This window comes from Dendropsophus ebraccatus, chromosome 14 (assembly GCF_027789765.1).
Source record: "Dendropsophus ebraccatus isolate aDenEbr1 chromosome 14, aDenEbr1.pat, whole genome shotgun sequence".
Classification (NCBI taxonomy): domain Eukaryota; kingdom Metazoa; phylum Chordata; class Amphibia; order Anura; family Hylidae; genus Dendropsophus; species Dendropsophus ebraccatus.
In genome coordinates, this window is record NC_091467.1 from 15,875,486 (window position 1) to 15,899,573 (window position 24,088).

General features: G+C 43.2%; 1 protein-coding gene across 1 annotated transcript in view; it reads left to right on the top strand.

The window, feature by feature from the left end:
* Positions 1 to 291: 291 nt before the first annotated feature.
* RND2 (Rho family GTPase 2) overlaps positions 292 to 24,088 on the top strand; it is a 91,366-nt gene continuing 67,569 nt past the window's right edge. The window contains exons 1-2 of the mRNA XM_069953090.1: positions 292 to 539; positions 21,689 to 21,776. Of these exons, the coding sequence (XP_069809191.1) occupies positions 348 to 539; positions 21,689 to 21,776 (280 nt within the window). The 5' untranslated portion in view covers positions 292 to 347. The remainder of the gene's footprint in view (positions 540 to 21,688; positions 21,777 to 24,088) is intronic.

The window sequence follows — 24,088 nt, forward strand, 5'->3', positions numbered from 1 at the left end:
CCTATATTTAGTGCTTACTGTGTATATATATATATATATATATATATATATATATATATATATATATATATATATATATATCGCACACTATAGCGCGCTGGGCACCGGTTACACTGCGCGTTAACGCTTCGCTCCCCGGCTGAGGTATGAATCAGCCCCCTGCTGCCCCTCCATCGTATCAGCCAGCCGCCTGGCCACGCCCCGTACAGTAATTAGCGCCCATATCGCCTGCTTCTGATTGGCTCGTCTCCGCCAGGGGGCGTGTCCCAGGGACTGGCAGGTCGGCGGCGCCGCTGGCCGCCCCGTGCAGTGCAGGAGCGATGTTGGGAGGCTGAGGATCGCCGTGCATGTGTGGACTGTACCGGGGGGCTCTGTTCCGCTGGGCAGGGGGGCTCTCTATGAGGGAGCAGAGGGCTGAGGAGGACACACAGGAGAGGATGGACAAGCAGATGTCTCGCTGTAAGATAGTGGTGGTCGGGGACACTCAGTGCGGGAAGACGGCGCTGCTTCATGTGTTCGCCAAGGACTGCTACCCCGAGGTAACCGGCTCTGTACCTGAGAGCAGAGGCACTACTGGCATCCATAGTTACTGTACTGTATAATAAACTCCTGTTATATATAAGCAGTGCTAGTAGTGTATTCCAGCTGCTGGCTATTATATTACACCCAGTATATATACAATATTATAGCTGCTGCTGGTATATATGTATATATAGCGAGCAGTAGGTGTGTGTGTGTGTGTGTATATATATATATATATATATATATATATATATATATATATATATATTCTATTGTGTTACATCAGGGGCCCCAAAGTGTGGCCAGACCACAACTCTCCTTGGCTGTGGGAAGATGATGGGAGTTGTAGTTTTGCAGCAGCTGCAGGGACAGATGTTATATAGATTGTAGTGATGTTAGTTGCTGTATACCAGGGTATCATAGGGAAGAAGTGTATTATAGCTAGTGGTGTGTTAGTGTGTTACTACCTGCTCTGTTCCATCACTAGCAGTGTGCTATCACTAGCGGTGTGCTATCACTAGCAGTGTGTTATTACTAGCGGTGTGTTCTTACTTACACTGTTATCACCAGTCATGTTCCATCACTAGCGGTGTGCTATCACTAGCGGTGTGCTATCACTAGCGGTGTGCTATCACTAGCGGTGTGCTATCACTAGCGGTGTGCTATCACTAGCGGTGTGCTATCACTAGCGGTGTGCTATCACTAGCAGTGTGTTATCACTAGTGTTATTACTAGCAGTGTTCCATCACTAGCAGTGTGTTATCACTAGTGTTATTACTAGCAGTGTTCCATCACTAGCAGTGTGTTATCACTAGCAGTGTGTTATTACTAGTGTTATTACTAGCAGTGTTCTATCACTAGCAGTGTGTTATTACTAGCAGTGTTCTATCACTAGCAGTGTGTTATTACTAGCGGTGTTCTATCACTAGCAGTGTGTTCTTACTAGCGGTGTGTTCTTACTAGCGGTGTGCTATCACTAGCGGTGTGCTATCACTAGCGGTGTGCTATCACTAGCGGTGTGCTATCACTAGCGGTGTGCTATCACTAGCGGTGTGCTATCACTAGCGGTGTGCTATCACTAGCGGTGTGCTATCACTAGCGGTGTGCTATCACTAGCGGTGTGCTATCACTAGCGGTGTGCTATCACTAGCGGTGTGCTATCACTAGCGGTGTGCTATCACTAGCGGTGTGCTATCACAGCCTGTATGATATCCATGATATCCAGTGTGCTGCTGCAGTTACTCATGTGTTATAGCCAGATGTGTACTATAAACAATGAAACCTGCAAGTTACAAGTTATGAGTGTATATATATATATATATATATATATATATATATATATACTAATAATGGTATAGCTGTGTTATAGCCATTGGTCTATAATTGCTACCAACTTTTACTGTGACCAGCCGGGCAGCTCAGTTGTCGGCTCGCATTGCTGGGGTCCTGGGTGTGAATCTGTACAAGGGTCATCTATATAATAATAAATAGTTATACTCATTTGTATAACGTCAACAGATCCTGCAGTGCTGTTTTATATACATGTATGTATGTATATGTGTGTGTATATATATATAGTCTCCTGTGTTTGAGGGGGGTTTCCTTTGGGTGCTGGGTTTAGATTGTAAGCTCCTATGGACAGGGATCAGTGTGAGTGATGATATTCTCTGTACAGCGCTGGAGAATATGCCGGCACTATATGAATGAATAAAATAACCAGTAGTATGCTAAAGATACTCATTTATTATAGTTACTTATCGGTTATATGTACTAGTGTGTTATTGGTAGTCTGTTATAGACTATACTAGTGTTTGTTGGTTTTTAATAGTAGTGAATTACCATAGTAATACAGGCTGCAGTGGTGCTATACTTACTAGTTACGGGGTACGAAAACCTTAACTCTCCAGCTGTGGCAAAACTACAACTCCCATCAAGCCTGGACAGACAAAGCTTTATCTTTAGCTTTGGCTGTCCAGGCATGGTGGGAGTTGTAGTTTTGCCACAGCTAGAGAGCCAAGGTTCCCTACCCCTGGACTAGTCTATTATTTGCAGTTTGGAGTTGATCTATTGTGCACCTTACACACTTTCTGGCTATTCACACACAAGGCCGTATCTTGTACCATTATGTGTTTCCGCTAGTGTTTTTATATAGGTAGCGAGAAAAAAAACTCAGTCCTTTTAAGTATCTTGGATGGAAAATGTGTGGCTGATGATAGAAGACTTGTATGTCTATGGGTTATTCCTAACAATATGTGCTGATATGTAGGCAGCTCCTGCCGTACAATGCTTGTAGCATGTTTGATGTCCTTCCAGAAGAGTTTTAAAGGGGAATTTTTTTTCTTTCAAATCAACCAGTGCCTGAGATTTGTAATTTACTTCTATTAGAAAATCTCCAGTCTTCCACTGCTTATCAGCTGCTGTATGTCCTGCAGGAAGTGGTGTATTCTTTCCAGTGTGACCCAGTGCTCTCTGCTGCCACCTCTGTCCATGTCAGCAACTGTCCAGAGTAGTAGCAAATCCCCATAGAAATCCTCACTTGCTCTCCAGAATGGATAGAATACACCACTTCTTGCATGACATACAGCAGCTGATAAGTACTGGAAGCCTTGAGCTTTTTTAATAGAAGTAAATTACAAATCTCTGGCGCCGGCCGATTTGAAAGAATTTTTAGTTTTGCTGAACTACCCCTTTAACTATTTAGCATTATCATTCTTTTTACTCTCATTGTCATTTGGGGGCTTCAGCTCTCAGAGCCTTTTTACAGGGATATATTAAAGGGGTACTCTGGGCGGGGGTCATTTTTATTGTACGGCCGGGGAGGCGGTGGATATGGAAGGAGCCGGTCACTTACCTCCCCGGGTTGTGTTCAATTGATGTCTTGTATATCCAGGCCATTAGAGACGTCAGTTTTTCTCTGTGCAGTTACATATAAATTGTACATTTTTACTGTCTACGAGAGGTCATGTGCTTTTAAAGGGTGTTTGGATGAGTTCCTGCTCCCTAGTTAGGAGTTTCTCTCTACTACTGTCTTTAAAGTGTCACTGACGTAAAATTTTTTTTCGCAGAAATCAATAGTGCAGGCGATTTTAAGAAACTTTGTAATTGGGTTTATTAGCCGAAAAATGCATTTTTATCATGAAAAAGCAGTTTGACGCTCTCCCCCCTGTCCTCATGGTTTTCCTATGGAGAGGGAAGGGGTGGAGGGAGATGAGGCACCAAAACAGGACAACAAAGAGTTAATTTACAGCTACATCACTGGTCTATCACCTCTGAAGTCAGCTCTGACCTCTCTGACATCTGAATACCGGCTCCTGCTGTGTAATCCTTTGTTCTCTGCTGGCGACTAATCTCCCTCCTCCCCCCTCCCCTCTCCATAGGTTACAGAGGGCTCGACTGATGTAAAAGAGTCGAGATTTCCTGATAATGAGCAGTGGATGAGAGAGAGGAGGGGAGGGGGGGGGGCTGGGGAAAGTCTTTCTGAATGCAGATAATGGCATATTTGCCTAATAAACCCAATTACAAAGTTTCTTAAAATCCCCTGGACTATTGATTTCTTCAAAAAAACAAAACACTTTACTGGCAATTTTGATTAGTGCATAGGTAGCAATCAATATTGATTATACATGTTATGTATCTATTATGTCAACATGGCAGTGTTATTGAAAATAAATCAGACTGCTGTGTGCACTACCTCTAACCTGGGATAATACACAGTTGGGCTGAGATTACTTTGATGGATATGTCAGTTCAGTCCAGTTTAGGTGCGGTTTGCAATTAAGCTCCATTTACTTCAATGGAACTGAGTTTCAAAACTCCACTCAAATTGGAGACAACAGTAGGGTGAAAGTGGCCATGTTTTTGTAGCGCTGGAGAACTCCTTTAAGTCTTCCTATACTTACCAGCTGCTGTATGTCCTGTGGTGTATTATTTCCAGTCTGACACAGTGCTCTCTGCTGCCACCTCTGTCCGTGTCAGGAACTTTGCAGAGCAGGAGAGGTTTTCTATGGGGATTTGCTCCTGCTCTGGACAGTTCCTGACATGGACAGAGGTGGCAGCAGAGAGCACTGTGTCAGACTGGAAATAATACACAACTTCCTGCAGGGTATACAGCAGCTGATAAGGACTGGAAGACTTGAGATTTTTAAATAGAAGTAAATTACAAATCTGTATAACTTTCTGAAATCCGTTGAAAGGGAAAAATTTTTTGCTGGATAACTCCTTTAAGATACATGTTGTTATATGTTGCTATAAATATAAATATATTAAATATATATATATATATATATATACACACACACACACACACACACGCCGTGTACAGCACTGAACGCCTGTAGCTATGTTCCAACATTAGGGCAGTAGGCGATTGCATTGCTTTATTATAGTGCAGCCACACTTACAGGTCACACACTGGGCTTATAGGCATTAGGTTGGTACATACAGAATAGGGTACAGCAAGCAGTGCAATACTATAGTTACTGTCACAGCATTAACTCTTTAGAGGGTAGGTTATAGTTGACTACTTGTGCAGCAGAGTCCTCTGAAGGGTTAACAAAGCACTCGTGTAGAATTGGATCCAATTCAGGCTGGATATCCCCCCACCCTCTTTCGCCCCAAAGTGGAGTCATATGTCAGGTTCCAATGTAATCCTACTGAGGATTGTTCCCAATGATTTTTTGCATTTAGGAAAAGCATTGCTGCAGGTAGTGAAACCATACAGATATGTACAAGGTAGGGATGCAAATCATCCATTGTGACACTACAGAGCTGGATATGCACGTCCCCTGCCAACTTAGCCGACCTGCAATTTTGTAACCTATTCCTATTAAAGGGGTTGCTCACCGAAATGTTTTTTTCTTTCAAATCAACCGGTGCCAAAAAGTACCAAATATTTGTAATTTACTTTATTTATTAATTTACTACTATTAAAAAAATTTCAAGTCTTCCGGTACTTATCAGCTGCCGTATGTCCTTCAGGAAGTGGTGTATTCTTTCCAGTGTGGAAAGCAGAAGATGTTTTCTATGAGGATTTGCTCCTGATCTGGACAGTTCCTGACATGGACAGAGGTGGCAGCAGAGAGCACTGTGTCAGACTTGAAAGAATACACCACTTCCTGCAGGACATGCAGCAGGTGAAAAGTATGGGAAGACTTGAGATTTTTTTAAGTAATTGGCATTTTCTGGCAAAGAATTGGTGAACAACCCCTTTAAGTGAGTTTAGAGGACGGCCCTTGATGTCTTGTTGGAATAGACTTGCCAGAGCCTATAAAGCCGCCTGTGTAATCCTATTGCCTCCATGCAGTTCTTTAGAGAGGATTTCTATAGAGGCATACGTGCCAGACTAGGATGATCCTCATTCAGTGGTTGAGTTTTGTGACGTTACAGAAGGGGGGGGCACACGGCAACAGGAAAGTCTCGTTCTGCAGGTCAGACCTTTGCTGGATTTCCTAATCATGCAATAGAAAATTCTAGCATGTTACCGCTGTACGGTATATACTGACTACTGGAATAGCTTTGACCCATCGTCTTCTTTTGATTATGCCAGGGTCATAGCTAGAGGGTACGGACAGGCGTGCCGGGCATCGCTGGATGAATAACAACAACAATAATCGTCTTTAGCTACTTCTCTGATTAGCAAGATAGAGAGAAAAGCATCCGAAAGGCTCTTTCAATCTAATTTCTATTGTTACAACTGCAGACAGTCTATTATTTCTTGTTATCAGCCTTTGATAGAGGTTGACTATACGATGTTCAGAGGTCAAGGGTCAAGTTGGTGTTGCCGAGCTGCAGCATGCACGCCTCCCTCTCCCCCACCCTTGCCTGCTTGGCTTTTAGCACTGAGCTGTCAGTCAATGAGTCAGTGGGGGATGGAAGAGGCATGCATGTGGCGGCTTGGCAATGCCCCAGCCCCTCCTGTAGCAATGCTTCCTTATTCCCCTTCAGCAATGATGTGTCATAATGAAATGTGACCCTGTGACTATGGTGACAATGATGTCATTTTAGGGGGAAGTAATGGCAGCCTATGTCTTGTTATGGATGACTTATCATCTTTCTGTGATCGCATACATTGGAGCAACAGGACCCATGAGGTCAACGGACAATAACAGAGCAGAAGTCCGGAATATTACGTATCTTTTGTCATAATAGGGTGGATTTTTGCAGACAGTGGTCATGTGCATGCCCCTTTAAGGCAGGGATAAGGGTACTTTAACATGATTTTTTGTGATTTTTTTATTTTTTTTTGACGATTAACGATAAATGAACTCAAACGACCGCTATGGCGAAACGGAATGAGGCTTTAAATGTATGCTCGTTCACACTTATGCGTATTATTATTGCTAAGGAGGAAAAAAAGCTTGCAGAATGTGAAAAAAACATTGCTACATTAACCATTACCTCCGAGCAGTATAAACATGTTCCAGATTATGATGTTTTTTTGCAAAACACTAATGACACTATTTCAGAACTTGAAGCTTATATTGTGGATTTAAAGAAGTCAAAGTTTAACAGAGACTTAAGGGACTATATGTCCAAGACCATCTACACCTGGCGTGATTTTCGCCGTACTCAGAGAAATTCTAAATCTCCGTCCATTATGAAAAGTGGCAGTTCTGAGACTGTGTATAAAACCGTTACTTTTAGTGCTACAGAGGGAGAGACTACCGACACCCAGACGGAACTCTCAGAATCGGATGACCAGGGTAACTCATCTAAAGCTTTACCCCAAAAATCCTCCAGAAAGAAACAACCGCGCCAGTTTCCGCGTCCTAATACCCGTTCACACCACAACACTGATAATGTTTCAGGTGGACAATCATCTTCAAAAAACGGGTTCGGACAAGGAGAGCTGGGAGGAAACATCGGGCGGGGAAAACAAAACCAGAGGTGGAGGAGACGCTAACTGCCCCTGCGTCTTTGGACGTTTATAACTTGTCTGCTTGTTTTCTCACTACTGCTCAGCTAGATGTGCTTAAGTTGGGTTTGTCCTTTGTTCCAGAAAATAAGTTCAATGTGTATCAGACAATACAGGATGTAAATAAATTTGTGAGATCACTTACTGTTAAAAAACATTTTTTCTCCCATGATAACAGTACAGAGGCAGCTACTGACAGGAACCCCATCTGTGATCTTAATCAAGTGGGTTCGGGTAATATCCCGTTGGATATGCCTTTTAGAGATCAAGTGGGGGTACAATCTCTCTTAGACCTTCAGGCTTATACAGCATCCATTGCAGATACGGTTGACAGTACTACTAACAGACTATATATACCTAATCCATCGTTCTATCCTATTCAGTCCCGTACACCTGCAATGGATGTCTTCCAACATAAAGTGGAAGAAGCCTTGGTTGATTTGGAACGCAGTGTTTCCGGGTGTAGATCTACTGGCAATCTCTCTGGTGTACATAGAAAAGCTCTTATGGAGCTAAAAAATAATCCCCATATTGTTGTCCGCCAGTCGGACAAAGGGGGGTCTGTAGTTGTGTTGGATAAATCTTTGTACACCAGGGAGGTCACCAAGATCCTTAGTGATAACACTACGTATAAAACCTTACCATTTAACCCTACGGATGTTGTGTCCCGTAAACTTACTGGGGTCTTGGATGTGGGCTTGGAGGCTGGGTTTTTGGACCAAAAACTGGTAGATTTTCTTTTTGTTAAAAATCCTTTGGTCCCCATTTTCCATGCCCTACCCAAGACCCACAAACAGACGTTTCCACCACCCCTGCGACCCATTGTTTCAGGAGTGGGCTCTGTATTGGAACATCTATGTGCTTGGGTTGACGACTTACTCCAGCCCCTCGTGAAAAGGACAAATGGTTACATTAGAGACAGTAAAAGCTTACTAGCGATAGTGGAGTCTCTTCCGTGCCCTGAGGGATGTAGTTTTCTTTCCTGTGACGTTGCTGCCCTTTACCCAAGTATTCCCCACGATAAGGCCCTTCTAGCTTTACGCTATCATATGCAAAAATACAGTAATTACAGTCAGGGCCTCCAAGAGTATATTATTTATGTGGTGGAATTTTTGCTTTCTCACAATTTTTTTCGTTTTGGTGATCAGTTTTATGTTCAGATTGTTGGCTGCCCTATGGGAGCTAAATTCTCCCCTTCTTTAGCCAATCTGTACATGTCCTACTGGGAGGAGGTCGTCATATACAATACCAACAATCCCTTTCTACAGTATATCTCCTGGTACGGGAGGTATATAGACGACCTCCTCCTAGTGTGGACAGGTACGGCTGGTGATGCTCATGATTTTGTTACATTCCTCAATACCAACAGTTTGAATTTAAAGTTCACTTTTCAGTTTGATTCAGAAAAAATGTCTTTTTTGGATGTTCTGTTGTTTTTTCAGGGAGGAAAGATACACAGTAGCCTATATCGCAAACCCAGTGCGGGCAATGGCCTTCTGCATGCATCTAGCCACCATCCACCCCATGTTGTTGAAAATTTACCCATTGGAGAATTTATAAGGACCATTCGGAGTTGTTCCGATCGTTCCTTATATGATTCAGCCTGTAGGGATCTTACGTATCGCCTCAAGTCCAGGGGTTACACCATGTTTACTATTAATAGAGCTAAAGCCATAGCTGAGAAAAACACCAGATCATTTCACTTACAGGATAGAGCTACACGCAGTAAACATCTTTCTAGCCCTTCCCATAACATGCCCTCTTTGGTATTTTCTACACCATTTAGCCCACAATATAAAACAATTTGTAACATTGTTCGTAAATATATACCTTTGTTATATCAGGATGCTACATGCGAAACCATTCTATCTACAGGGATTAAATGTGTAGCTCGTAGAGGGGTTACTTTGGGCAATGTACTTTCGCCGAGTGTACTTCCAGAGAACAAGCCAGTCAGCCAAACATGGTTACATATTCTAGGCTGCCATAAGTGTGCTTTATCTCGTTGTCCCTTATGTCGTTTTATTACTAATCAGTCTGTTTTTTGTTCTATTGCAACCGGCATTTCTTACCCTATTAAATCCTTTCTCAATTGCAATTCTACCTTTGTGATCTATCTGGCGGAATGTAGACAATGTCGATTGCAATATGTGGGTTCCACAAAACGTAAGCTAAAAACCAGATTTGCTGAACATCTTTCTGATGCGGTTTCTGTACGTACTCGCACATCCAGCAAGTCTATGTCTGGTTTGTCCAAGCATTTTGCTGAAGTGCATGGGGGCGTGTGCAGTAGTCTGTCCATGTGTGCTATCGAGCAAGTCCGTCCACCCTTGAGAGGTGGTGACCTTGTTCACACACTGAGAAAGCGAGAGGCGTTTTGGATTTTGCGGTTATGTACACGCATTCCCCAGGGTCTTAATTACAGAAATGATCTCTCCTTCATTTATTAGACCACTTTTTTTTTTTTTTTTTGAATTTTTTTTTTTTTTTTGAATTTTTTTTTTTTTTTTTTTTTTTTTGCATTTGTAAATTTTTTTTTTTTTTGGGCATTTGTAATTTACTCTTGTATATATTTATATTGTATATAAGTTGTATAAATATGTTTAATTCAACTATTAGCACACACCTGTTAGCATCATGTGATGTTTTTCTCCTCCCTTTTGGGGGGCGTATCCCTTGTAACATACTGGTCATATCCTCTTATAAAAGCTTGTAATATTCAGTATAAATTTGCCATGATTAAGGGACCAGTGTCCTGAAACGCGTCGGCGTGTTTTTTATTGTTATGTTTGGATTTTAAGAGGATTTCTAAATAAAGACTTTACATTTTACTTGGAGCTGTGGACTTCCACTTTTTACCTATTGCCACCGGAAAATGGCCCGGATCTCTGTTTCCTTCCACCTGCTCCAGACGTAATTGAGGACCAGCACCACTGACTATTGCACACATGGTGAGCTGATTTGCCTTTCTACATTGCTATGGCGAAACACCTGAAATCGTTCACCCAATTACACGGAACGATGATCGTTATTGCATTTGTCCTGTCGTCGCTACTGCCAACGATCGAACGATATCTTATTACGTGCGAACGATTTGCGAAGGATCAACGATAAAAATAGGTTCAAATTCTATTAAACGACCAACGATTTGTCGTTGGTCGTTTAATCGCTGTCTGCTATTACACTAAACGATTATCGTTCAAATTCAAACGATTTAGCAATTTTTTTGAACGATAATACCACCCTAAGGTACGTTGGCTCTCAAGCTGTTGCAAAACTACAACTCCCATCATGCCTGGACAGCCAAAGCTAAAGCTTTGGCTGTCCAGGCATGATGGGAGTTGTAGTTTTGCAACAGCTGGAGAGCCAAGGTTTCCTACCTTGCGATCTAGCGATCACCCTGGCGGCTCCCCGCCACCCCCATTGTATCCACCCGCTTGCTGCCACAGAGTGTAATAGCGGCGGCAGCGAGCGGGGAACGAGGAGCAAACGAGCGCTATTGTTTGCTCCTCACAGTTGCCCCCGTGTAATAGGGGCTTTACCCTTTACCCTCCTCACTTCCTCCCTGTTTCTTTCACCTTTGGGTTAGTGGCTGTGATGTCACAGGCCTGCTCAGCCTATCAGTGGCTGAGGCATGACACTGCTGTGGCTGCTTATTGGCTGAGCAGGCCCTGGACCCGTATGTGCAGAACCGGAGGGACTGTATCTCCATACTACCGATGTCTGTGGCATGGGAACGAAGAAGGTAAGTTTATGTTGTGTTTTTTTTTTTTAACTACTTACTTCCTGAGCGTATTCATAATAAAAACATGCTGCCCAGACAATCCCTTTAAGGGTACGTTCACACTTACCGGATCCACAGCTTATTTTCTGCTGCGGATCCGCAGCAGATCCGCAGCAGATTTCATTTACATAACTGAACACAGCATCAAATATGCACCATCAAATCTTCTGCGGATCCTGTAGGTGTGAACGCACCCTAAAGCAGGTGGATCCAACAAAAGAAGAAGAAACAATTGATCCTACTCTCATAGAAAAGTGGAGTACTAGCGTGAACAAGTATGGATTCCATCAAGGCTTTTCCTGTGGGGGACATAGCGTACCATGTGGTATGATTTAGGGCCCTATTCCACCGGACGATTATCGTTCAGATTATCGTAAAATCGTTAGAATCTAAACGATAATCGTTCGGTTGAAATGCAGTTAACGACTAACGACCGAATAAGAAATCGTTGATCGCTTTATAAGACCTGGACCTATTTTATTGTTGCTTGTTCGCAAATCGTTCGCATTGAATAAGACGTCGTTCGCAGTAGAAACGAACGCAGTAGCAAAGAAATAGCGTCTTTCGCAATAGCGGTTGTGTGAGATAGTTAATCGTTATCGATTATACGAACGATAATCGTCCGGTGGAATAGGGCCCTTACTGGTCCCACATGAATATGGTGCAGGATTTTTTTAGACCAATATTACGGGAAAGTGGCCTTAAAGGGGTACTCCAGTGGGATGTAGAGTTGTAAATTACTTCAATTTAAATATCTCTTCAAATTACTGCCGACACTCAATGTATACTCGCATATAAAAATGTTTTTTAGTTAATTTATACAATGTATAAACTTTGGTATTCTCTTTGGAATACCCCTTTAAAAGCACACTAAGCTACGACACCTATATCAATTTTTTTTAACGGGTATTCTGGCAAATTTTTTTTCTTTTAAATCAAAAGTTATACAAATCTGTAAATTACTTCTATTAAAAAATTGCTAGTCTTCCAGGACTTATCAGCTGCTGTATGTCCTGCAGGAAGTGGTATATTCTTTCCAGTCTGACACAATACCCTCTACTGCCACCTCTGTCTTTGTCAGGAACTGTTCAGAGCAGGAGAGGTTTTCTATGAAGATTTGCTACTGCACTAGACATAGATGGCAGCAGAGAGCACTGTGTCAGACTGGAAAGAATTCACCACTTCCTGCAGGACATACAGCAACTGATAAGTACTGGAAGACTTGAGATTTTTTAAATAGAAGTAAATTACAAATCTGTATATCTTTCTGACACTTGCTGATTTAAAATATTAATAAAAAAAAAAACCGCCTGAGTACCCCTTTAAATCCCTGCCATTGACTTTATAATGAATTGTGTTGCTAAGATCAGACGTTCTTCCCTTTCTGCCTACATACCTGTGTGCTGTGAGGGTTGTCATAGCTCATCTTCACCTGACAGCTCCCTTATGATCAATGACGGTAAGAACAGGAAGGCTCCTATCTATTGACCACATACGTCGGAGCGGGTTTGGATTTCCGAGAAGGGTGTTTGGATTTACGATCTCATCAATATTTCCTCCTCTTGATGCGTCGGTGTCATCTCCCTGCTCAGCGGGTTATTATATTTGATGATATGTTGACTTGTCTTGACGCCAGTTTCCTTGTGGAGTATGGTTACTTACTGCCCCGATTTATCAAACATGGTGTAAAGTGAGACTGGCTCAGTTGCCCCTAGCAACCAATCAGATTCCACCTTTCATTTTCCAAAGAGTCTGTGAGGAATGAAAAGTGGAATCTGATTGGTTGCTAGGAGCAACTGAGACAGTCTCACTTTACACCATGTTGGATAAATCTCCCCCACTGTCTCTTTTCCCATAGACCTCACTATTTTGGGTTCGTGCAGGCTAAAGAGTTCTATTTCCCAGATGATATTATCCATACATGTTGCAGGGCTTGATGGTTGAGCCGGGTAATTGGTCCCAACTAGCTCGCTGGTATCGTGCTGTGATTTATCGAATGACGTTCCTCCACGGGGCCGTAAACAGGCGGAGGAGAACGCGATTTTTTTTGTGCAGATGATAAAATACCAAAGTGGCTTTTAATGTTGTAATAATTGACAGTGGGGGGTTAATTATTTCTTAGAATTCATAAGGTTTCCTGGGGAAGATGTTGGGACGTTGCGGATTGGATATGTTACAGAGGGAACCCGTAAAGGGGCAAGGAGAGAGGAAGACAATGGCCACCCTTTAGAGCAGGGATGGGGGACCTTCGGCCCTCTAGCTGTTGCAAATCAACTGGTTTTAGAAAGTTATATAAATTTGTAATTTACTTCAATTTAAAAATCCCAAGTCTTCCGCTACTTATCAGCTGCTGTATGTCCTGCAGGAAGTGGTGTATGCTCTCCAGTGTGACACAGTGCTCTTTGCTGCCACCTCTGTCTGTATCAGGAACTGTCCAGAGCAGTAGCAAATCCCCATAGAAAACCTCTCCTGCTCTGGACAGTTCCTGATACAGACAGAGGTGGCAGCAGAGAGCGCTGCCTTCCAGTACTTATCAGCTGCTGTATGCCTTTCAGGAAGTGGTCTATTCTTTCCAGTCTGACACAGTGCTCTCTGCTGCCACCACTGTCCATGTCAAGAACTGTCCAGAGCAGTACAGGTTTTCTGTAGGGGGTTGTTGCTTTTCTGGATAGTTCCTGACATGGACAGAGGTGGCAGCAGAGAGCACTGTGTCAGACTGGAAAGAATACATCACTACCTGCAAGACATACAGCAGCTGATAAGTAGTGGAAGACTTGAGGTTTTTAAATAGAAGTAAATTACAAATGTATATAACTTTCTGAAACCAGGTGATTTGAAAGAAAAAAAAAAGTCACTGGAGTACCCCTTTAAGACTTGTCACTAAGACCGGGAAAATGGCCACCTGTGTTATACATTGATGGACCAGCTCCGTTAGAGTTGCTGTTTGTTAGCGTCCCTCCATTCTGGTTTATAGATGGGGGTCCCAAGCAAGGAATTGTTTGTATAGGTAAATAGAATAGGGTTGTTGAGATTAGGCAGCCCCTTTAAAGGGAATGTGTCGCCAAGTAAAAAAAAAATCTGAAAGTGTTAAAACTGAATTTGTTAAAGAGATTAAAGAGACTGTATACACAGCGGCCACCTATCCACTTATGCGCACATCCAGTCTTGTTTTGGGCCGGGCTGTTGTCATCCTGTCGACTTCAGACAATTGCATTAGCAGAAACCATCTGCTCCTCATCTGGTCGGGATGTTTTTAGTGGCTGTGAGTGCGGATTAACACTCAGATTCTGATATTTTATTGGGAACGGAGTTATCAGGTTAATAGAATAAAAATGTTAAACCATTTGGCTGGAGATGAAATGTTTGGTGATAGCTCGGAAGTGCAAATATCCATACTATGGTAACGAACCCAGCCGAGTACGAGAAGAAAAGACACTTCAAGAAGAAATAGAGCCAATCTGTGTGAAGCAGAGCAGCCGAAATGCAGGTGGCCGGGTGGTTGAGTCATCACTTGGGCTATAAAGAGGTCTCCCGCTTGTCAAGTCCCCTGCCATGTCCTTTAAAGTGATACTATTTTTCTTTCAAATCAGTTAGTTTCAGAAAGTTATATAGATTTGTAATTTACTTCTATTTAAAAATCTCACATCTATTCCAGTACTTATCAGCTGCTGTATGTCCTGCAAAAAGTGGTGTATTCTTTCCAGTGTGACACAGTGCTCTCTGCTGCCACCTCTGTCTATGTCAGGAACTGTCCAGAGCAGGAGAGGCTTTCTATTGGGATTTCCTCCGACTAATAACTAAGAGCTATCATCAGTTATTAGAGGTTTATGGGAACCATAACTAATGCGACCCATGGTAACAGATTAAAAACCAAAATCGAGACGCAAACCTGATACCACCCAGGAAAATCCCTAAAAGTTTTAGAAATGCCTCAAAACTTCCACTTTAAATTACCCCCTATACCTTATGCAGGATTGTCCCTATAAATTAAAGACTGTTAGCAAGTACAAGTGGGACTATAGGGGTTAAAGGAGTAGCAAATTTCCATAAAAAACCTCTCCTGCTCTGGACAGTTCCTGACATGGACAGAAGCGGCAGCAGAGAACACTGTGTCAGACTGGAAAGAATACACCACTTCCTGTAGGACATGCAGCAGCTGATAAGTACTGGAAGACTGGAGATTTTTAAATAGAAGTAACTTACAAATCTGTATAACTTTCTGACACCAACTGATTTGAAAGAATAAGATTTTCGCTGGAGTTCCCTTTTAAGGTATGCGTAGACGGTTTCCAAAATGATATATAAGGGTCCGGACACCCATCTTCTTATATGTCTACTTGACTCGCCTATAAAAGTCACTGTTTGGCCATAAAGCGTTCTTGCTGTAACGTAGTCTACATGTGGCCTCCGTCGTAAACTGATATCGTAAAGGACTCAGAATCCCCGGATCAACAAGCCTTTTCCAGATTCTATAAACTACGACCTGTAATGTTATTACACTCCAGAAATATATCCAGGCCCCTTCTAAACTTTTATTGGGTTCCCCCTGATATCTTCCTCTGGCGGAGACTTCCATAGTTTCACTGCTCGGAATCTTTCCTTTCTCTGAATGGAGTGAATGGCCCCTCATGCTGCATGTTATATCACATGAGACCAGAATATAATGGACTTTAAAGGGGTCTTCCAGCCAAAAACTTTTAATGGCATAGCAACAATAGTTGACCCAGCCTTAAAGTGAGTGGGATTTAGCCAGCCGCCACCACAAACAATGTGCGACGCCAGAATAGACATTGCATGCATTTGCTTAAACAGGCCAGTGGTGACAGATCCTCTTTAAAGGGGTACTCCGGGGATATGTTTTCTTTCAACTCAACTGGTGTCAGAAAGGTATACAAATTTGCAATTTAATTCTATTTAAAAATCTCCAGTCTTCCAGTACTTATCAGCTGCTGGATGTCCTACAGGAAGTGTTGTATTCTTTCCAGTTTGCTGCCACCTCTGTCCATGTCAGGAACTTTCCCGATCAGGAGAAGTTTTCTATGGGGATTTTCTTCTGCTCTGGACAGTTACTTTCAAAGACAGAGGTGGCAGCAGAGAGCACTGTGTCAGACTGGAAACAATACACCACTTCCTGCAGGACATACAGCAGCTGGTAAGTATGGGAAGACTGGAGATTTTTTTTATAAAAGTAAACGACATAGCATTTGTACTATTGATCTCTATTCATTAGTTGGACTATTGATCCTCATTCTCATGGTAAGTGGTGGTCCCAGCAATCAGACCCCCACCCATAATCTAGTTATCCCTTATCATGTGCATAGGGAAATACATTGCAATCTTGGGATAACCACTTTAAATCAGCAACACTTGGCTTTGAATCCTCTGTAGATTGGAAAGTATCTAGTATATCTTGTACATTTCCCCTCCCCCCATCTATTCTCTTATAGTCCTATCATGTGCAATTATGTTGGAGGACGCATAGTTGCTAGAGATGCAAAGGAGTAGTCTAAGTAAGCTTCCCATAGGAATAGGCCGCCTTCATTTGCATAACTTGTTATAAGGTGATAATTTCTTTTTCCACCTCCAAGAACTTTTTTTTTTTTTTTTATCGTTTCCAGAAGATGAATAGGGTTATGGAAGAATTCTTGTGATTCATTTATCCTTGTCATCTCACATCTAAATGAGAAGGTCTGGAAAGGCAAGGAGGAGAAATGGCTGCATAGGGAGAAGCGGGGGACAAAGAGCTGTCATACGGCTGGCTCTATACTAATGATCTCATGATGCCGTAAATCAGTCAGAGTCCTTCCTGACTAGAATCTCATTTCTCTACTAAAAAAAAAACAAAAAACAAAAAACACTAAAGAAATAGTTGTATAGGAAGTTAGTTAATAATGTGTACCTGTCATGCCATAGACAAATATAAAACCCCAGCAAATATATAGTTAAAGGGGTAGTTAACAAAAAAATCTTTTAAATCAACTGGTGCCAGAAAGTGACAGAGATTTGTAATTTACTTACTTATCAGCTGCTGTATGTCCTGCAGGAAGTGGTGCATTCTTTCCAGTCTGACACAGTGCTCTCTGCTGCCACCTCTGTCCGTGTCAGGAACTGTCCAGAGCAGTAGAGGTTTTCTATGGGGATTTGCTACTGCTCTGGGCAGTTCCTGACATGGACAGAGGTGTGATATTAGAAAAAATACACCACTTCCTGCAGAACATGCAGCAGCTGACAAGTACTGGAAGACTTGAGATTTTTTTTAATAGAAGTAAATTACAAATCTCTGGCATTTGCCGGGGGATGAATAGAGAGTAGTAGAGATTATGCCGTCCTATCTCAGGGTAGTGTAAACTAGTGACAGAGAAGCTGAACAGAATGATGTATCACTTACATTGTTCTGTGCAGCTGATCCTGAGATATACTCCTGAATAACATGGGCAATAAGTTATCCTCCCCATTATGTGCATGAGCCCAGTAGTCCTGGATATTCATGAGAATCAGAAAACTCCACCCACCAGCTGCTGTTTGGTAGATATCTATCCATGCTGTATATAGGCAGTCAAGTATCAATCAGCAGCTGGAGGGCGGGGAGGGGTTTGGTAAGAATCCTATTCTCCTGCATATTAGGAGAACGGCTGAAAAGAATGCTGGAAGTAATACACCGATCTGTTCAGCATTTCTGTCACTTGTTAATGCTGCCCTTATTTAAAGTGACACTGTCCCCCCCCCCCTTTCTGCATTCTGACTCCTCTACACAGGTGTAAAGGGTAAATTTAGCAGTTTTCATACCTTATTTTATATCATATGTCATGACCTATGTGGCTATGTTGTCTTAGAGGGGCGTGACCAACAGTGGTGTTGTGGGCGGGGCCAAGTGGTGATACTGTCATGAAGCCCCGCCCACTTAGCACAATCCGCAGATGATAAAAGATCACTTTTTACTTGAACAAACACCATGACGAATGATATAAAATAACTGCTGAATTTACCCTTTACACCTGTGTAGAGATGTCAGAATGCAAAAGGGGGGAGGGGGGGGACAGTGTCACTTTAAGGTGGAATAAACTTAGTGACAGATTCCCTTTAAATTGATCAGTTTGTCAGTTATTTTTAATCTCTTTGATACGAGGGAAGACTAAATAGATTTGTCCTGGAATCTTCCGCAGCTGCCAGCAATGCTGTACATATTCATTAGCTGATAGAATGGAGCGGAGTGAAGCAAAGGTGCCATCTGGTACAACTCAGTGTGATATGAGGTGTTTTACATATGACTGCAGGTAAATGTAGTGTGTAATATCATCGGAGAGTGTTATCACAGTGCACAAACAATGCAGCCGAGCATTCCGAGCAACCACCTGTAAAAGCCATCCTATGCATCATGTACCTTAAGGCCCTATTACACAAAGCGATTATCGATAATCGTCATGTGCAATAGAAGGCAACGATCAGCCGACATGAACGATGTCAGCTGATCGTTGCAGTCGTTTATCTTTCAACATGTTTAAAGACAAACGACTAAGGCTGCGTCACACGTTCCGTGTTCCGCACGGAACACGGACGTGGAATGCCTGTAAAGGACTTCTCCCCTCGCCCGGGCAGCATCTGTGATAACATGCTGGGAGTGGGGGAACTGTACAGATATGCGCCGCACTGTCATGAAGCATCCGCGCGGCTCTGTCATTACAGCGCAGCGCATATCTGTACAGTTCCTCCGCTCCCAGCATCTTATCACAGATGCTGCCCGGGCGGGGGGAGAAGTCCTTTACAGGCATTCCACGTCCTTGTTCCGAACGTGTGAATACAGCCTAATCTAGCAACAATCTGCTGCTGTGGCTCTATAGAATAGGAGACCGCTGCTATCCCCTATGGGCTGCTTGGACGATCTAGCGATCACCCTGGGCAGCCCCCCCCCCCCATTACTCACCCGCTCACCGCGTGTAATAGCAGCGGCAGCGCTCGTTTGCTCCTGTCAGTCGCCCCGTGTATTAGCATTACCTAGCATTTCTTTATTTGTCTGATTTCACTTATAAAATTCTGAATTTGCTTGGAAACCATCAGCAAGTAGGAGACTACTTTAAAGCCCCTATTACACAGGGTGAGTAGATGAGCGATGTCAGTGCTCGTTTGGTCCTCGTTCCCCGTTCGCTTCCGCCGCTATTGTACATGGCGGCAGCGAGCAGGTAAGTGCTGGAGGGGGGGCTGCCTGGGTGATCGGTAGATCGTCCGGGCAGCCCATAGCATACAGCAGCGGTCTGCTGACGCTCCTATTCCACGGAGCGACGGCAGTAGAACGTTGCTGTATGAGTCGTTTGTCTTTCAACATGTTGAAAGACTACTGACTGCAATGATCAGCCGACATCATTCATGTTGGCTGATTGTTGCCTTCTATTACACGGAACGATTATCGGCCGTAACGGCTGATATCGGCCGAATATGGGCAATAATCGTTCCGTGTAATAGGGCCTTTACTCTAATAAGAACATAAACATCTATAGAGTTTGATTAGTATAAAGCAGGAATTGGGAATCTTAAGCTGTTGTAAAACTACAATTCCCATCATGCCTGGCATGATGGGAATTATAGTTTTACAACAGCTAGAGAGCCAAAGGTTCTCAATTCCTGGTATAAAGGAGCCCAATATCGACTGCTATGGTTAGGTGATTTGGAATTATAGCGCCATTGTGAGTACAATAACAGACTACAGACACCTAACAAGGATACCAGATCCATCAACAGCGCCTTGCTGACAGTTTCCTCTACAACCAGATAATTTTTTTGTACTTGATTGAATAGAAACAAACAGTAAAGCTGTTGAAAAACTTGACTAGCGAAGATGTTATCACGACTAAAGTAGCAAAAGGGAAAAAAATTCCCTGTACATGACAAATTCAGCTCTGCTACATCTGAAAGACAGGAAATAAAGCCATTGAGATTAGTTAGTTTCGTTAGTTATTAGGTAGGAGTTGACTGAATGGCTACGTGTAATAGCAGTGCGCGGCTGACGATTTCCAAACGGTATAGATTACCTACCCATGCTGCAGGGCTCCTCTTGCGCTCTGCTTCTCTCCGGGTCCCATACGCTCTAGCTTCAGAGCGGCCTGTCTGAGCTGACAGGCCGCTCAGCCAATCACAGGCCTGCAGCATGGATAGGTAATGTATAGAGTTTAAGCAAGGGCTACTAGGACATCGGTAACTATGTCCATGCAGCCCTTGTAAAACGATTATCGGGCCGTGTAATATGCCCAGTAAACGAGCGCAGAACTAGCAGATCGGCGCTCTTTTACTGTTATTATTGGGCCCCTATCGGCCCGTGTAAAAGGACCCTTAGTGCTGGGTGCTAACAAGCTGCTATGCTTGTTAAGGGCTAGTTCACAAAAAAAAAATCAACTGGTGCCAGAAAGTTCCAGAGATTTGTAATTTATTTCTTTTGAAAATCTCAAGTCTTCTAGTACTTGTCAGCTGCTGTATGTCCTGCAGGAAGTGTTGTTCTCTCTAGTATAGAGAGAAGGAGAGGTTATCTATGGGGATTTGCTACTACTCTGGACAGTTCCTGACATGGACAGAGGTGGCAGCAGAGAGCACTGTCTCAGACTGGAAATAATACACCACTTCCTGCAGGACATACAGCAGCTGATAAGTACTGGAAGGCTGGAGATTGTTTAGTAGAAGTAAATTACAAATCTCTGGCACTTGCTGGGACCAGTTGGTTTAAAAGATTTTTTTTCCCCGTAAGCTATCCCTTTAAAAGAAAGCCAAGTTTTATCTTTGCAACATCTCTTTATCTTTGTTATATGTTTGACAAATAGGAGGCATAGTTGAACTGTCAACACGGCACCTAGTTACAGATTTTTGGCAAGGTAGGATCTGTGTGTGTTTTGGGGTTCATCTCAGTAGTGTGACGGCTTCAGTTCCATATGTCATAATTAAGTTTTATGTAAAAAAGAAAGCAAGATTAAAGGGGAACTCAGATGAAATCAACCGGTTTCAGAAAGTTATACAGATGTGTAAATTACTTCTATTAAAAAAACTTGTTTTCCCATACTTATCAGCTGCTGTATGCCCTGCAGGAAGCATTCTTTCCAGTCTGACACAGTGCTCTCTGCTGCCACCTCTGTCCATGTCAGGAACTGTTCAGAGCTGCAGTAAATCCCCATAAAAAATAATTCTCGCTTTAGACAGAGGTGGCACCAGAGAGCACTGTGTCAGACTGGGAAGAATACACCACTTCCTGCAGGACATATAGCAGCTGATAAGTACTGGAAGACTGGAGATTTTTAAGTAGAAGTAATTAAAAAATTTGTATAACTTTCTGAAACCAGTTGATTCGGAAGAAAGAAAAAGTTCCCCTTTAAGATTGTGTCTCAGATTGTAATCAATAGATGGAACAAAAACAAGTATTTTAGCATAAATCTTCCCCATAGAACTTTTGCATGTGCTGAAAGTCCTAACAGCCTTGGTTCTTTGTATTTCAGAATTATGTCCCGACTGTTTTTGAGAACTACACGGCCAGCTTCGAGATAGACAAGCAGAGAATCGAGCTCAACATGTGGGACACGTCTGGTGAGTCTGCGCTGCTGCTCCGTATCGGCAGGCTGTCTGCGAGTTACACAGCGTGGCCGGGGCGCTGATCTGTGGCTGCAAATAATGAGCGTTTTATCTGCTTTCTGGATTTCTCAGCAAGGAACTTTCCTTTACTTTTAAAGAGACACTCTGCCTTTCCAAGAAGTTGGGCAGCAGTTACAGCCTTAAAGGGAAACTAACAGCAGGATAAATGCATCTAGTACATGGGGTGCTGAGGATAAAGCTGCTAAGTGTCGCCCTAATATTTATTAGAAGGGGCGGGCCAGATGGATCTGTGCACTGAGGGTGGTAGTCCCGCCCCCAGTGCACCAAACTCCCTCATTTGCATAAGGAATTCCATACTACGTGGAAACGACGTAGAGCATCTCAGTAAGAAACATAGCTTCACCCTCAGCGCCCCGTGCCCTATAGGGACATATCAGGGACTCCCTGTTAGTTTCCCTTTAAAAAGTGAACAGGGTCTGTTGCTAGTCCATTTGTTGTGCTGCAGCCTAGTGTGAACAGGTTTAATATATCAAAACGTACAGGGGCGTAACTAGTAATCACAGTAGACTCTTGATTGGTACCCCCCCCCCCCATCCCACTGTAGGTAATCCCCCTATTTGTCAGCCCACTGCCCAGTAAATAGCATATGTTAGACATCTTCCCTGGTATCCCCCTGTAGATAGTGTCCCCCATAGTAGGCAGCTCCCCTGGTATCTCCCTGTAGATAGTGTCCCTCATAGTAGGCAGCTCCCCTGGTATCTCCCTGTAGATAGTGTCCCCCATAGTAGGCAGCTCCCCTGGTATCTCCCTGTAGATAGTGTCCCCCATAGTAGGCAGCTCCCCTGGTATCCCCTTGTAGATAGTGTCCCTCATAGTAGGCAGCTCCCCTGGTATCTCCCTGTAGATAGTGTCCCTCATAGTAGGCAGCTCCCCTGGTATCTCCCTGTAGATAGTGTCCCTCATAGTAGGCAGCTCCCCTGGTATCTCCCTGTAGATAGTGTCCCCCATAGTAGGCAGCTCCCCTGGTATCTCCCTGTAGATAGTGTCCCCCGTAGTAGGCAGATCCCCTGGTATCTCCCTGTAGATAGTGTCCCCCATAGTAGGCAGCTCCCCTGGTATCTCCCTGTAGATAGTGTCCCCCGTAGTAGGCAGATCCCCTGGTATCCCCTTGTAGATAGTGTCCCCCATGGAAGGCAGCTCCCCTAGTGTCCCCCATAGTAGGCAGCTCCCCTGGTATCCCCCTGTAGATAGTGTCCCCCATGGTAGGCATCTCCTCTAGTACCCCCCCCCCCATGTTAGGCATCCCTCCTGTAGATAGTGTCCTACAAAACAGGCCTCTTCCCTAGTATCCCACCACCCCGTACATAGTGTCCCCCGTGGTAGGCATCTCTCTTGGTCATATAATGACAGTTCATGAGGCCCAGTGAACTAAAAGAATGGGCCCCCTGATGTGGTGGGCCCTGTAGCAACTGCTATGGCTGCAATGCTGGTAATAAGTAACACGCAGTTTGTGAGCATCTTTCATCTCTGTATGTCAGACATATTTTGGTCCCCGATTTTACATCCCCCTCGCAGACACAGTATTTCCCGTTCCTACTGCCATGATTTATATATCCCCAGACGCCCGGGGACATTTTACTTGTAAATAAGGACATCTTTTAGCTTCGGCCTTTATAATATCAGACTCTTTGTCATCCATCTAAAGTGAGTATATCATCCCTAGAAAGGGAATTGAATATTTTGGCCGTTCATAAATCAAACCTGCCCCCCCCAACCCCCCCCCCCTCGCTATGTATGTTATACGGAAACGCAAATCACGTTTTTAGGTTAGTAAGTTGATCCGGCCATTATATACAGTTATTGGCATTTGAAGCTGTCGTACTGTGAAGTAATAAATGTGTTTTATACCCAAAGTAACGTGGAGATAATACCCTGTTAGTTTAATGTCAGAAGAACCTATCATTATAGACTTTTATTGCCTCCTCCTTCTTATAACGCTGGCTTGAATTACTTTTTTTTTTTTTTTTTTTTTTTTTTTACATTTTCTAATATACGTATAAATGGCATGTGTTCTACTATGAACATTCGCCTTTTTTTTTTTTTTTATGTGTGGAAGTAATTGCAGTTACTTACAGCAGCGAGCTTTTAATACCGGCGTGGTGGGGAGTTCCCATGATGCAAAGCAGCAGCCTTTTAGAGTCCTCGTGCAGTGCATGGGTAAATCCACATGGGATGAGATTTATATATACATTGCATGAGGCAGAGCGTAGCTTTAGCTTCGAGGGATTGTCGTCTAGGTCAGGGGT